Source organism: Heteronotia binoei, chromosome 7 (assembly GCF_032191835.1).
Source record: "Heteronotia binoei isolate CCM8104 ecotype False Entrance Well chromosome 7, APGP_CSIRO_Hbin_v1, whole genome shotgun sequence".
Lineage (NCBI taxonomy): Eukaryota > Metazoa > Chordata > Lepidosauria > Squamata > Gekkonidae > Heteronotia > Heteronotia binoei.
In genome coordinates, this window is record NC_083229.1 from 1,974,097 (window position 1) to 1,988,302 (window position 14,206).

Sequence of the window (14,206 nt, forward strand, 5' to 3'; positions counted from 1 at the left end):
TCTTTTGCCTTACAATCTCCTCTCCCCCTCCACAACAGACACCCTGTGTGGTGATTGGGGCTGAGAGAGCTCTCCCAGAAGCTGCCCTTTCAAGGACAACTCCTGCAAGAGCTCCGGCTGACCCAAGGCCATTCCAGCAGCTGCAAGTGGTGGAGTAGGGAATCAAACCCAGTTCTTCCAGGTAAGAGTCTGCACACTTAACCACTACATCAAACTGTACCGTATTATATTTTACTAATGCAGTTGTGATTTTTTAATATTATTTTAACAGTGTATTTATCATGTGAATCTTTTGTTGATGTACACTGCCCTGAGCCCTGTTTCACAGGTGAGAGCAGTTTAAAAATCCGATTTAAGTTAATTAAAAAATATTAAAATAAGCAGGGGAAATGGTGCCAGAAATCCACACTTCCTCACCTGTGGGAAAATCCCCCTCGAGCTGGTTGTCTCTGGAAAGTCAGAGCCTAGCATGTTCTGCAGACCACGAGAAACCGCGGAAGGGGACAGAAGGAGTCTGAGTGGGAGAGGACGTCGTGTAGGGCAGGGGTGGCCAACGGTAGCTCTCCAGATGTTTTTTGCCTACATCAGTCCCAGCTATTGGCCATGCTGGCTGGGGCTGATGGGAGTTGTAGGCAAAAAACATCTGGAGAACTACCGTTGGCCACCCCTGATGTAGAGGCTTCATTTGAGATCTGGGCCAGATCAAATCCTCTGTATGGGAACCATCTTGGCGAGCAGCAGCTGAAGTCCAAAGCAGCACCTCCCAGGAAGTTTATTGGAAATCCAGTGCTCGATTCCACACCGGCACACAGAGGTGAACGACAATATTGTGATTTCTGACATCAACGGGTCCTGGTGCCGTAGACCTCCACCTCGCATAGGGTCAGGATCGATTCCCGTCCGGGGATGGCAACGGTTACGTAGCGGCCCACAGCCCCGTTGCAGTAGATGGAACTGAGGGATCCTCTTCGGAGGTCTGTGACGGTTCCGCAGCTGTGAGGAGAGAAAGAGCCAAGTCGTCAGCCGTGTTGGTCTGAAGTAGTAGAACCAAATGGGAGTCAAGTGGCACCTTTAAGACCAAGTTTTATTCAGAATGTAAGCTTTCGTGTGCATGCACATTTCTTCAGAAAAGTTTCTTGTTGGTAGAACTGTGGAATACTAGAAAGCGGAAGTTGGAATAATGGGATTCTAGAGAGTGGAAGTTGGAATAGTGGGATTCTAAATAGTTGGTAGAGTGGAAAGTTTCTTGGTGGTAGAATTTCCCTTGTTAGAGTGGGCTTTGTTTCTTTACACATTGTTCTTAATTACAGATGTCAAACACTTTAGAGTGTTCCAAGTGGGCAGCCGTGTTGGTCTGAAGTAGTAGAACAAAATAGGAGTCAAGTGGCACCTTTAAGACCACCTTAGTTTTATTCAGAACGTCAGCTTTCGTGCGCTCTCTAAGCACACTTCCTCAGACGAGGAATCCGGCACAGTGAGCAAAGCCACACATAGCTGGTAGTCAGTGGCCCAGAATGCAAACTGGTACAAATTTAAGAACCAATGGCAGTATAGTAAAATTATCTGGTAGGGAGTGGTTTAGAATGCAAAGTGGTAAAAAAAAATTTTTTTAAGATTCAGTGACAGAATAGTAAAATTAACACATTGAGCAACCTTTGATCTGAGTAGCAGGAGCATGCAAAAGCAATAAAACAGTAATATGTCAAAATGTCAGTCTATTAATTATATTGTATTAAGCCTGGGTCAAAAGGAAGGTATTTATATCTCAGAAGAGAAAGAGTTTAGCCGTGCTGTGGGGGCATCAATTTGGAATGAATCAGTCTTCAGGAATGGGGAACGCCAGGCCTTTAGTTGAGGCAGCAGACGTCCTATTCTATTGGGCATTCCATTCCATCTCTGCTATAATATTGAACTACCTCGTTAGTGTGCCAGATCCTTAATCTATATAACATGTGACCCACTGAGCCACCGCCTATAACTGTTTATGATTAAATTGTATTGTTTTATTGATATGATATGTTTTAATTGTTATTTATACTGTTTTTATAATGTTGTTTATTCAGCCCCGTGGCGCAGAGTGTTAAAGCTGCCGTACTGCAGTCCTAAGCTCTGCTGAGAGTCACGACCTGAGTTTGATCCCCGGTGGAAGCTGGGTTTTCAGGTAGCCGGCTCGAAGTTGACTCAGCCTTCCATCCTTCTGAGGTTGGTAAAATGAGTCCCCAACTTGCTGGGGAGAAAGCGTAGGTGACTGGGGAAGGCAATGGCAAACCACCTCATAAAAAGTGTGCCGTGAAAACGTGGTGAAAGCAACGTCACCCCAGAGTCGGAAACGACTGGTGCTTGCACAGGGGACCTTTCCTTTCCTTTCCTATCTGCCCTGAGCCCTTTCTGGGATAGGGCAGAATATAAACTGTCTAAAATAAAAAAACACATGGCTAGAAATTGACCCCCAATGTAGTTAGAATCTCAATGCATTATTTCTTGTCTAACCGGCCCCCAACATACTAGACCTTCCCATTGGGTGCTCTGTTGGTTGACACAGAGATACCTGCTCCAGAATGGGCTGTTCTGTCACCCACTGATAGAACAAACCCTGTTCATTGCCAATCCCCTGGTGGGGGCAGGGAATCCCCTGGTTTGGAGGCCCTCCACCCACTTCTGGGTCCTCAGAAAGGGGGAGGGAGGGAGGGAAATGTCTGCTGGGCACGCCATTGTTCCCTATGGAGGCCAATTCTCATAGGGTATAATGGAGAATTGATCTGCAGGTATCTGGGGCTGGGGAGATTGTTTTTTGAGGTAGAGACACCAAATTTTCAGCATAGCATCCAGTGCCTCTCCTCAAAAGACCCTCCAAGTTTCAAAGGGATTGGACCAGGGGGTCCAATTCTACGAGCCCCAATAGAAGGTGCCCCTAGCCTTCATTATTTCCAGTGGAGGGAAGGCATTTAAAAGGTGCGCGGCCCCTTTAGATTTGATGGCCAGAACTCCCTTTGGAGTTCAGTTATGCTTGTCACACCCTTGCTCCTGGCTCCACCCCCAAAGTCCCCAGATACTTCTTGAGTTGGGCCTGGCATCCTTACCCATGCAACGTGTTCCACCCTAAACCCAGGGCTGGATCGGAGGTGGGGGGGGGTGTCAGAGGGGGGTGCTTGCCCCAGGCGCCGACGGGGGAGGGGGGCGCCAAATTGGGTATAGAGTCCATTGTATTCTATGGGACCATAAGATAGAATGGCCTCAAAGGGGGCATCATTTTTTTAATTTTGCCTCCCCCCAGAAAACGTGTAGATCCGGTCCTGCTTAAACTCAACTGTCTCCTGGCCTTGCTTGGCTTGGACCAAGCGGGTTTGTGCTAACTACAGTCCTAACTTCCCCCTGGACTGATCTTAAACTTATTTACAAATTATGGTCGTTTTTCTAGGGAGCCATGGTGCTTGATTTAAAAATGGCCGTCCGGGGCTCAGGTCCACAAACAGTTCCTCAGAGGCAATTGCCTTCCTGCTGTTCTCTCTTATGTTCAGCAACTTGGGTGGAGTTCTCAAATCTCAGCACAGCTTGTCTCTGAGAGAGTAAGGGACAACAGCCCGGGGTTTCTCACAGTTTCAGACCTTCGTCAGCCTTTTTCTCTCAGTGTTTTATCCTGGAGCCTCAGTACAACATTCAACAACTTGGATCAACGCATGTTAATTGCTGTTTCTGTTTCCTCAGTTGTACTGAGGCTCCAGGATAAAGCACTGAGAGAAAAAGGCTGACGAAGGTCTGAAACCGTGAGGAACCCCAGGCTGCGGTCCCTTACTCTCTCGGAGACAAACTGTGCTGGAGATTTGAGGAGTCCACCCAAGTGGCTGAACATAAGGGAGAACAGCAGGAAGGCAATTGCTTCTGAGGAACTGTACCTTATTATCTTCAAACAGCAGACAGTGTGGGGGAATGAAAAGAACTCTTTTTCCAGCTGCATTTGTATTATAAGCATTTGTGAATTTAGTATCAGGAGTGGTTTATAAATTACTAATGATGACTACTGCTATGCATGTATTTTGATAAATGTAGGTTGCATATACACTATATTGTGTAAAAGCGTTATTGTTATTCCAGTGTTCTTTCACTTATTATTCACTTACATTGGATATTTATCGTTATCTCCAGGGGAGCTGATCTCTGCCACCTGGAGATCAGTTGTAAAAGTGGGAGATCTACGGGCCCCACCTAAAGGTTGGCAACCCTAACGGTGTGCAAATAGTTAGCCTTGCCTAGGGCTCAGAAAAGCCTGGCACCAGCCCTGTATCTGGGGGAAAGTTTGTTAAAAGAAGTGGAGGAGGAGGAGTGCAGCTGAGGTATACGTGAGACTTACGAGACGGTGCTTGAACCAAAGTCCCCCAGGCGATGTCCCACATAGACCGTGGCCCCCTGGATTCTCTCTGAACAGCAGTCCTGCCGGTTTTTCACCACCACGATGGAGATGGCGTATGGCCTGCCCAAGTCCACGGACCACCAAGGTCTGTACTGCAGGGTGGTGTGAGTGCAGGTCAAGGCTGGCCGGAGTCCATTGCAGTTCCCGTCCACAGCAGAGCTGGACACCCCACTGTGTGGGTGTGTGGTGGACTGCTTGGTTGGCTTGCCTCGGGCCAAATTCGGACCTAGACGATGGAAGGAGGAAGAAGAGGGGACAGAAGCGGTCATCAGTGCCTGTTTTCAGTGGGATCCTCCTTTAGCACACAAGGACAGGGGACACATGTGCCTTTGGGGGGATGTGCCAAGCAAGAGGGGTGTCCCTTCAGTGGAGTCATGGGAGAAGGAAGGCTCTGCGAGAGGTCACCAAGCCAAGGTGGGGGCCAGTCTCCTTGCTGCATCTCAGTGGGGAACCCACACCAGCGCCTCCCCCTTTGCTCTTGTCAAACTCACTGCTGCAGAAAGGGCTGGGGAAAGAAAGCAGGGAAATGCCTGAGGGTCAGAAACAGGCAGGCTGCCATTTCTCAAGGTCTAATGGTTGGACTTTGTGGTGATATCTATAGTAGGGCTGTCAAGTCCAATTCAAGAAATATCTGGGGACTTTGGGGCGGAGCCAGGAGACTTTGGGGTGGAGCCAGGAGACATTGGGGTGGAGCCAGGAGGAAGGGTATGGCAAGCATAATTGAACTCCAAGGGAGTTCTGGCCATCACATTTAAAGGGACGGCACACCTTTTCTATTCCTTCCTTCCATAGGAAATACTGAAGGATAGGGGCACCATCTTTTGGGGCTCATAGAATTGGACCCCCTGGTCCAATCGTTATGAAACTTGGAGGGTATTTTGGGGAGAGGCACTAGATGCTATACTAAAAATTTGGTGCGTCTACCTCAAAACATAACCCCCCAGAGCCCCCAATACCAGCAGATCAATTCCCCATTATTCCGTATGGGAATAGTTCTCCATAGGGAATAACAGAGAGCCCAGTAGACATTTCCCTTCCCCTTTACGCTTTCTAAAGCGGGGGGAGGGCCTCCAAACCAGGATATCCCCTGCCCCCTCCCTCTCTCACACACACAAATACTTACTGGGACTTGTTCCTACAGAATTTGATCTGAAAACGAAAGCAAAACAAAGGGAGGGGTCGTTCTCCAAAGCCCTTCCTGTTTCCTGCTTCCTGCTCAGCCTTAAAGGCATATTTTTTAAAAACGGACCTGCAAGAGCTCTAAAACTACATGGTGATTGTGAGGGGTGGGGCTTCCCCCGCCAGGCAGCTGGCTGGGGGCTGGGAGAAGTATGTAAAAACGGGGGATCCCCCGCTGGGACCTGGGGATTGGGAAGCTTAAACTATAGGCGTAAAGTACGTGGGGGCTGAAGGGCTGCAGCCCCCCTGGGATTTTCCCACCTGGGGCTAAGCCCCCGCTGGGCAACCAACACAGGACTTGGGGCTTCAAAGGCAAGAATGGGGTGATAAAGGCTATGTGTGATTTTCCCTCTGAGCTTCAAAGTCAGTGAATGACTTTATCATTGATCTTATTTATTGTTTTGCTGCTGTTGGTTTTATGATGTGAGCCATCCTGAGCCCATTTTGTGGGGAGGGCAGGATACGTTGAATACATGAAATGAAATGAAAGTTTGATTTCTAAGCATAAGTGAAAACTGAAAGATTTAGGTGTCAACAGCAGCTGTAAACTGTAGCATTTACTGAACTCAACACGTAGTTGGTGTCGGTGACAGCCAGTTTGGGGTAGTGGTTAAGTGTGTGGACTCTTAACTGGGATAACTGGGTTTGATTCCCCACTCCTCCACTTGCAGCTGCTGGAATGGCCTTGGGTCAGCCAGAGCTCTCTTATCTGGGAGAACCGGGTTTGATTCCCCACTCCTCCACTTGCACCTGCTGGAATGGCCTTGGGTCAGCCAGAGCTCTCTTATCTGGGAGAACCAGGTTTGATTCCCCACTCCTCCACTTGCAGCTGCTGGAATGGCCTTGGGTCAGCCAGAGCTCTCTTATCTGGGAGAACCGGGTTTGATTCCCCACTCCTCCACTTGCAGCTGCTGGAATGGCCTTGGGTCAGCCAGAGCTCTATCTGGGAAAACCGGGTTGGATTCCCCACTCCTCCACTTGCAGCTGCTGGAATGACCTGGGATCAGCCAGAGCTCTCTTATCTGCGAAAACCGGGTTGGATTCCCCACTCCTCCACTTGCAGCTGCTGGAATGGCCTTGGGTCAGCCAGAGCTCTCTTATCTGGAAGAACCGGGTTGGATTCCCCACTCCTCCACTTGCAGCTGCTGGAATAGCCTTGGGTCAGCCGTAGCTCTGGCAGAGGACGTCCTTGAAAGGGCAGCTGCTGTAAGAGCTCTCTCAGCCCAACCTACCTCACAGGGTGTCTGTTGGGGGGGGGGGGGGTAGGAAGGTAAAGGAGATTGTGAGCCACTCTGATTCAGAGTATAGGGCGGGATATAAAGCTTTTCTGTATTGCCTTTTACTGTCAAATTTGTGACCATTGGTTTGTCCAATGCACATGATATGTATATTTGCAGATCTTAAGTGACTATTCTAAAAGCGAATTTCAAAAACAAGACACAGCAAGAGACCTCTGAGATACCGCTATAACCACTGGCAAACTTCCACCTTTTCCTGGGTTTGGCCCAGTCCATGGGCATTGTTGGGGAGGAAGCTTCTCTATAAATTCATAGGTAGTGATAATGGAGGCCCCTCCCTGTGATGTCACTGACTCCTCCCTATGATGTCAGTGGATCAAATGCCTCTGGCTGGGCACTGACAAACCTCCGCCTTTTCCTGGGTTTGTCCCAGTCCATGGGTATTGGTGGGGGGGTGCTCCCTAAATTTATGGGGAGGGAGCTTCTTTATAGATTCCCAACAGGTGGAGTTGGCAGTTCCAGCGATCTCCCTTCTCTGAGCGTAGCAGTCTCAAGGAATCGTGTTTCCATGGCTCCCTCCTTCTGGGGAGCCCCAGCGGTTTAGTGGCTGACAATTGGGAGCTCCGTCCCCTGGTCTGGTGGGGCATCCGGGGGAGGGAGGCAGACCTCCAGAGCTTGTCCATTCTCTGGCTGGCCCGTGTGTCTCTCAAGAGGCTTCTGCAATTGATCCTAGGAAAACTGACCCGCTGATGGAGGAAATCCACAGGGGGTCCCTTTAGTCTCAACACCGGAAGGTGGCACAGCCCAAAACCCCAGTCCGGAGGAGGAAGAGGAGCTCCAGTGGGGAACCCTCTTTTGGGGGCAACAGCCCAGGCTTCTTCCCCGCCCCATGCAATGCCCTGTTGCTTACCTCCATACGCTTGGGTGCAGCTCTGGGCCTCCCCACGCCCCACCAGCAGCCCCAGGGCCAGCAGCCACAGCCAGGCCAGCAGCATCCTGAAGGGGGGTGAGAGGAGGCAATGGCTGGGGTCAGGGGTCCTGACAGATGGCACAGGACTGTGTGCTGGGGAAGGGAGGGAGGGAGAAAGAGAGGAAAGAAGGGAGGGAGGGAGGGGGAGGAAGGAGTGAGGGAGGAAAGAGGAAGGGAGGGGAAAATGGGAAGAGGGAGGAAGAGGGGAAAGAGGGAGGAAGGGGGAAGGAAGGAAGGAAAGAAGGGAGGAAGGGAAGAAAGAAGGGAGGGAGGAAGAGAGGAAAGAAGGGAGGGAGGGAAAAAGGAGGGAGGAAGGAAGGGAGGGAGGAAGAGGAAAGAAGGGAGGAGGGAGGAAAGAATTGAGGAAGGGAGGGAGGAAGAGAGAAAGGGGGTAGGAGGGAGGAAAGAAGGGAGGGAGGAAAGAAGGAGGGAGGGATGGAGAGAAAAATGGAGGGAGGGAGGGAGGAAAGAACGGAGGGAGGAAGGGAGGGAGAAATGGAGAGAGGAGGGAGGAAGTAAGTGATGGAGGGAGGGAGGGAGGGAGGAAGGAAAGATGGGAGGAAGGAAGGGAGGAGGGGAGGAAGGAAAGGAGGGAGGCAGGAAAGGAGGGAGGGAGGAAGAGAGGAAAGAAGGGAGGGAGGGAGGAAAGAAGGGAGGGAGGGAGAAATGGAGGGAGGGAGGAAGAGAGGAAAGAAGGGAGGAAGGGGGGAGGAAGGAAGGAAAGAAGGGAGGGAGGGAGGGAGGGAGGGAGAGAAAATGGAGGGAGGGAGGGAGGAAAGAAGGGAGGGAGGGAGAAATGGAGGAAGTAAGTGATGGAGGGAGGGAGGGAGGAAAGATGGGCGGAAGGGAGGGAGGGAGGAGGGGGAGGGAGGAAAGGAGGGAGGAAGAGGAAGGGGAACAAGCCAGCTGGGAAACAAGGTGTGCTCCAATCCAAAGGAGCTTAATCTGATGACTGAATGCAGCCAATGTGACTGCTTGGTGTCCCAGATCTGGCTCCCTTTGGCAGCCCAAGAAGACCCCTGGGCCTTCTCCCCTAGAAAAGATGGCCAGTGGTGTGCAAAAGTCCCAGGAAGGAGGCTGGTGGCATCAGGCCAGGGTTTCCAACCTCCAGGAGGGGCCAGGAGATCTCCCAGAATTACGGCAGATCTCGAGGAGGCAGAGATCAGTTCCCCTGGAGAAAGAAGCCGCTTTCAAGGGGGGGGGCGTATCTATGGCTCCCTCCCCTCTTCAAGCGCTTCCCTTCCCAGGCTCCACTCGCAGATCTCCTGGGATTTCCCAGCGTGGAGGGGGCAGCCGTGCTCTGGGGCAGGAGCTGGTGAGGTGGAGGTGGTGGCCACTGCCTGCCTCTGCGTCACAACCCTGGGCTTCCTTGGTGGGCTCCCATCCAAGCTGACCCCACTGGGCTTCTGAGACCTGATGCGACTGGACCATGCTGGACCACCCCGGTCAGGGCAAAGGCTGTTCAGAGGTGGTTGGCCCTTGCCGGCTTCTGTATAGCAGCCCTGGGCTTCCTTGGTGGGCTCCCATCCAGGTATCAAGCAGAGTCGCTTAGTGTCTGAGATCTGATGAGGTCAGGCTGCTTGGGCCATCCAGCCCAGGGCTGAAGAAGGCAATCAGAACACCAGCCTTTAGGCCGCCTGCCTCCTCCCTCTGTAGCTGCGCCTGAGGCTTCGCTTTGGCTTGCAGGAAGACTTCGGTTTCAGCAGACGGCTTAAGAACATGCTCTGCAAAGCCCCAGGACTGCTGTAAGGTCCTGTGTAAGGAAGTGCACAGCCACAGGGAAAGGAATGAACCAGACCTCAGGGAATTTCAGATTTCCGGTTGAAGGAGCTGGGCATGTTTAGCCTGGAGAGGAGGCAGCTGAGAGGTGATAGGATCGCCAACTTCAAGTACTTGAAGGGCTGTCATATAGAGGATGAGGGGTCTGGAGACCAAGTCTTATGAGGAAAGGCTGAAGGAGCTGGGGATGTTTAGCCTGGAGAGGAGGCGGCTGAGAGGTGATAGGATCACCATCTTCAAGTACTTGAAGGGCTGTCATATAGAGGATGGTGTGGAATTGTTTTCTGTGGCCCAAGCAGGTCGGGTTGAAATTAAAAGAGTTTCCGGCTCAACATTAGGAAGAACTTCCTGACCGTTAGAACGGTTCCTCACCTCAGTGGAACAGGCTTCCTCCTCGGGAAGTGGTGGGCTCTCCTTCCTTGGAGGTTTTTAAGCAGAGGCTAGATGGCCATCTGACAGCAATGAGGATCCTGTGAATTTAGGGGGAGGGGTTTGTGAGATTCCTGCACTGTGCATGGGTTGGACTAGATGACCCTGGAGGTCCCTTCCAACTCTAGGATTCTATGAATTTGTTGAAGCCCTCTTAGTTTGTAAACAGCCCAGAGATATTTCGGAGATATCTGGCCATGGGGGTTCCCCTTCCCTCCCATTTGGACACAGCAAAACCCCAGCATCATCCTGTAGCTGGTGGCCAATAAAATGGCAACAGAAAAGAAGAGGGAGGGAGCTGTGTTGGAGCTGCGTAGCAGAGTTTTCTGACCGGGGGGGGGGGGGGAGGATTCCTGAGCTCGATGCACCCTATCCAGGTTACTGACATCTGCTGGAGTGATCAGAACTCTATAGGGGTGAATAAGGGGGATTGTGGATTCCCAGCAGGGGCTCAGCTCCATCCTAAGCATGAGCCTTGGGCAAAGAGGGTTCACTGGGGTTAAATGCCCTCTGGCTCCATGTCCCCCCTTGCAGTCGCATCCCCTCCCCTGCAGTGGGACAAGGATTCTTCTCCTGGCAAAGATGCTTCGGTAAGAAACAGCCCCAGGGATGTTCTGGAGTTAATCTGGGCCGGGGTGTTCTTATTCGCACAATCACCCCAAATCTGGTAGCCAATTTGGAGGCACCGGAGCTTTATTTTCTGGTGAGTGATGCTTGCATAGACACACAGACAGACAGGCACTACATCAGTTTGGTGCAGTGGTTAAGTGTGTGGACTCTTATCTGGGAGAACCGGGTTTGATTCCCCACTCCTCCACTTGCAGCTGCTGGAATGGCCTTGGGTCAGCCATAGCTCTGGCAGAGGTTGTCCTTGAAAGGGCAGCTGCTGTGAGAGCCCTCTCAGCCCCACCCACCTCACAGAGTGTCTGTTGTGGGGGAGGAAAATAAAGGAGATTGTTGAGCCGCTCTGAGACACTGAGATTCAGAGTGGAGGGTGGGATATAAATCCAATATCTTCTTCTTTGTCTCATTATTAGCAATATCATGCCCAGCATATCCCTCAAACTCACCTTGATGGGACTGTCACTTCTTCTGTTGGCACCTTCACAATCTCAGCTCGATGTGATTGAACTCTCTGGTCTCCTTCCGGTCATCCTGTTTTTATCCTCTTCCCAGGGGGCAGGTCCTGCTGGACCCAGAAAAGCCCAGCAGCCAATAACAGCAATGTCTGTTGCTTAAGAAGACCCAATCGAAACACAGCTTCTGCCTTCCCACCTTCTATAGCCTGGCAGTGAGGGGAGGGGGGCAGGTCCGTTGCACAAAGCCCTTGATCCGGTATGACCTTCCTATCTCTCTAACCTGGCTGCTCTAGCCTGTGGGGAGGGGGGAGAACCACAGTTCCTTTGTGAGTGCCAAATAATGTACATCCCACCCCCCAAAAAAAATTCCATAGGTCCTGCAAAGCAGAGATGTTCTGCCAGACTTTTGCTTGAGGGCAGGGACGGTTGTTGGCCTGGCACCCCCCTCCTGTCTGCCAGTGGGGAATTCTCTGCTACCGATGCCTTGAAAGCTGAATGGTTGCACACGACAAAGGATGTTATCAGGTTTTAAACTGTTTTTAAGTCACTGGATTTACTGATTTTATATGTATTCCATGTTGATGTACGTCGCCGAGCCTGGCACTGGGTGGGATGAAGCAAATCATCATCACCATCTGTAGGTTCTCAGGATGACAGGGTGGGAGCAAACGTGCACTTAAAATGTGTCTTGATTCAGGCCAAGTGTCACCTATAAGAACATAAGAGAAGCCATGTTAGATCAGGCCAATGGCCCAACCAGTCCAACACTCCGTGTCACACATAAGAACATAAGAGAAGCCCTGTTGGATCAGGCCAGTGGCCCCTCCAGTCCAACACTCTGTGCCACGTAAGAACATAAGAGAAGCCATGTTGGATCAGGCCAGTGGCCCCTCCAGTCCAACACTCTGTGCCACATAAGAACATAAGAGAAGCCATGTTAGATCAGGCCAATGGCCCAACCAGTCCAACACTCTGTGTCACACATAAGAACATAAGAGAAGCCCTGTTGGATCAGGCCAGTGGCCCCTCCAGTCCAACATTCTGTGCCACGTAAGAACATAAGAGAAGCCATGTTGGATCAGGCCAGTGGCCCCTCCAGTCCAACACTCTGTGCCACATAAGAACATAAGAGAAGCCCTGTTGGATCAGGCCAATGGCCCCATCCAGTCCAGCACTCTGTGTCACATAAGAACATAAGAGAGCCCTGTTGGATCAGGCCAATGGCCCCTCCAGCCCAACACTCTGTGTCACAGAAGAACATAAGAGAAGCCATGTTGGATCAGGCCAATGGCCCCTCCAGCCCAACACTCTGTGCCACATAAGAACATAAGAGAAGCCATGTTGGATCAGGCCAGTGGCCCCTCCAGTCCAACACTCTGTGCCACATAAGAACAGAAGAGAAGCCATGTTGGATCAGGCCAGTGGCCCCTCCAGTCCAACACTCTGTGCCACATAAGAACAGAAGAGAAGCCATGTTGGATCAGGCCAGTGGCCCCTCCAGTCCAACACTCTGTGCCACATAAGAACATAGGAGAAGCCATGTTGGATCAGGCCGAGTGCCATCCAGTCCAACACTCTGTGTCACATAAGAACATAAGAGAAGCCCTGTTGGATCAGGCCAATGGCCCAACAGTCCAACACTCTGTGTCACACAGTGGCCAAAAAAATGTATATAAATATATATACACACACACACACACTGTAGCTAATAGCCACTGATGGATCTCTGCTCCATATTTTTATCTAAACCCCTCTTGAAGGTGACTATGCTTATGGCCGCCACCACCTCCTGTGGCAGTGAATTCCACATGTTAATCACCCTTTGGGTGAAGAAGGACTTCCTTGTATCCGTTTAAACCCGACTGCTTAGCAATTTCATCGAATGCCCACGAGTTCTTGTATTGTGAGAGAGGGAGAAAAGGACTTCTTTCTCTACTTTCTCCATCCCATGCATTATCTTGTCAACCTCTCTCATGTCACCCCGCAGTCGACGTTTCTCCAAGCTAAAGAGCCCTAAGCGTTTCAACCTTTCTTCATAGGGAAGGTGTTCCAGCCCTTTAATCACTCTGGTTGCCCTTTTCTGCACTTTCTCCTGATGGCAAATAAAGATTTCTAAGGAATGGTGAGGTGAAGAGGAGGGCACCTGTGTTGTGCCAACAGGAGACGAAGCACCCCATTTAAGTGGTGGCCGTCTCAGGTAGCTCCTCTGGAGCATTCCAGTTGTTCTGCCACAAGGCCCTGTGAGAAGGGACTCCGCAGTGTGATATCGTTCACACCCCTCAGCAGCAGCAGGCTTCCCCAGTGGGGCAAAGAGCAGAGCTCCTGGGCTATGAGAGGTTCAGCCCCCCCACCACGCACATGGAGAGAACCCCCCCCCCCCCCAGGTTTGAGCCCTGAACTGGTAATAACGGCCAGTGCTTTCTCCCCATGAAGACTCAGAATCCAGGTGGAGGGACGAGGTCAGGCCCTCAAAAGGAGAATTACAATCTTTGCAGTTGTCTGCAGGCACCTGGCCAGCTGAGCCCATTCCAGCTTCCACCAGGGATGTCATTTTTGCCTCTGATCGGGGGGAAATAGGGGGAACCTGCTAGCTAATTTTAAATAGGTGCACACATGGCCCGGGCCGGCCAGACAAGGTCTCATTTATGTCAGATCCGGCCCCCCGTAACAAATGAGTTCAACACCCCTGCATTAAAGGCTTTAACGGTCATAACCAGCACCTAGCAGCCACTGTGGCTGTTTTACGAGAGGCCAGAGAACACTCCCATCAGTTCCTCCTTGAGAATAATTGGCTGCCATGTTCTGAGCCTGAAGAAATTCCCAGATTGTCCTCAGTGGACGAACAGTGTAGAGCATATTAACAGCAGTCCAGCCTGCATTTACAAAAGAAGAAGAAAACTGCAGATTTTATACCCCACCCTTCTCTCTGAATCAGAGACTCCGAGCGGGTTACAATCTCCTGTATCTTCTCACAATCTCACAATCTCCTTTACCTTTCCCCCCGTAAGGTGGGTGGGGCTGAGAGAGCTCTGACAGAAGCTGCCCTTTCAAGGACAACTCCTTCCAGAGCTATGGCTAACCCAAGGCCATTCCAGCAGCTGCAAGTGGAGCAGTGGGAATCAAA

General features: G+C 51.1%; 1 protein-coding gene across 1 annotated transcript in view; it reads right to left on the bottom strand.

Annotated features, from left to right (window-relative positions):
- Positions 1-224: 224 nt before the first annotated feature.
- Positions 225-14,206, bottom strand: part of LOC132574809 (uncharacterized) — a 33,382-nt gene continuing 19,400 nt past the window's right edge. Inside the window, exons 6-9 of the mRNA XM_060243044.1 lie at positions 11,074-11,138; positions 7,736-7,821; positions 4,349-4,634; positions 225-993 (exon numbers count right to left, since the gene is read on the bottom strand). Of these exons, the coding sequence (XP_060099027.1) occupies positions 843-993; positions 4,349-4,634; positions 7,736-7,821; positions 11,074-11,138 (588 nt within the window). The 3' untranslated portion in view covers positions 225-842. The remainder of the gene's footprint in view (positions 994-4,348; positions 4,635-7,735; positions 7,822-11,073; positions 11,139-14,206) is intronic.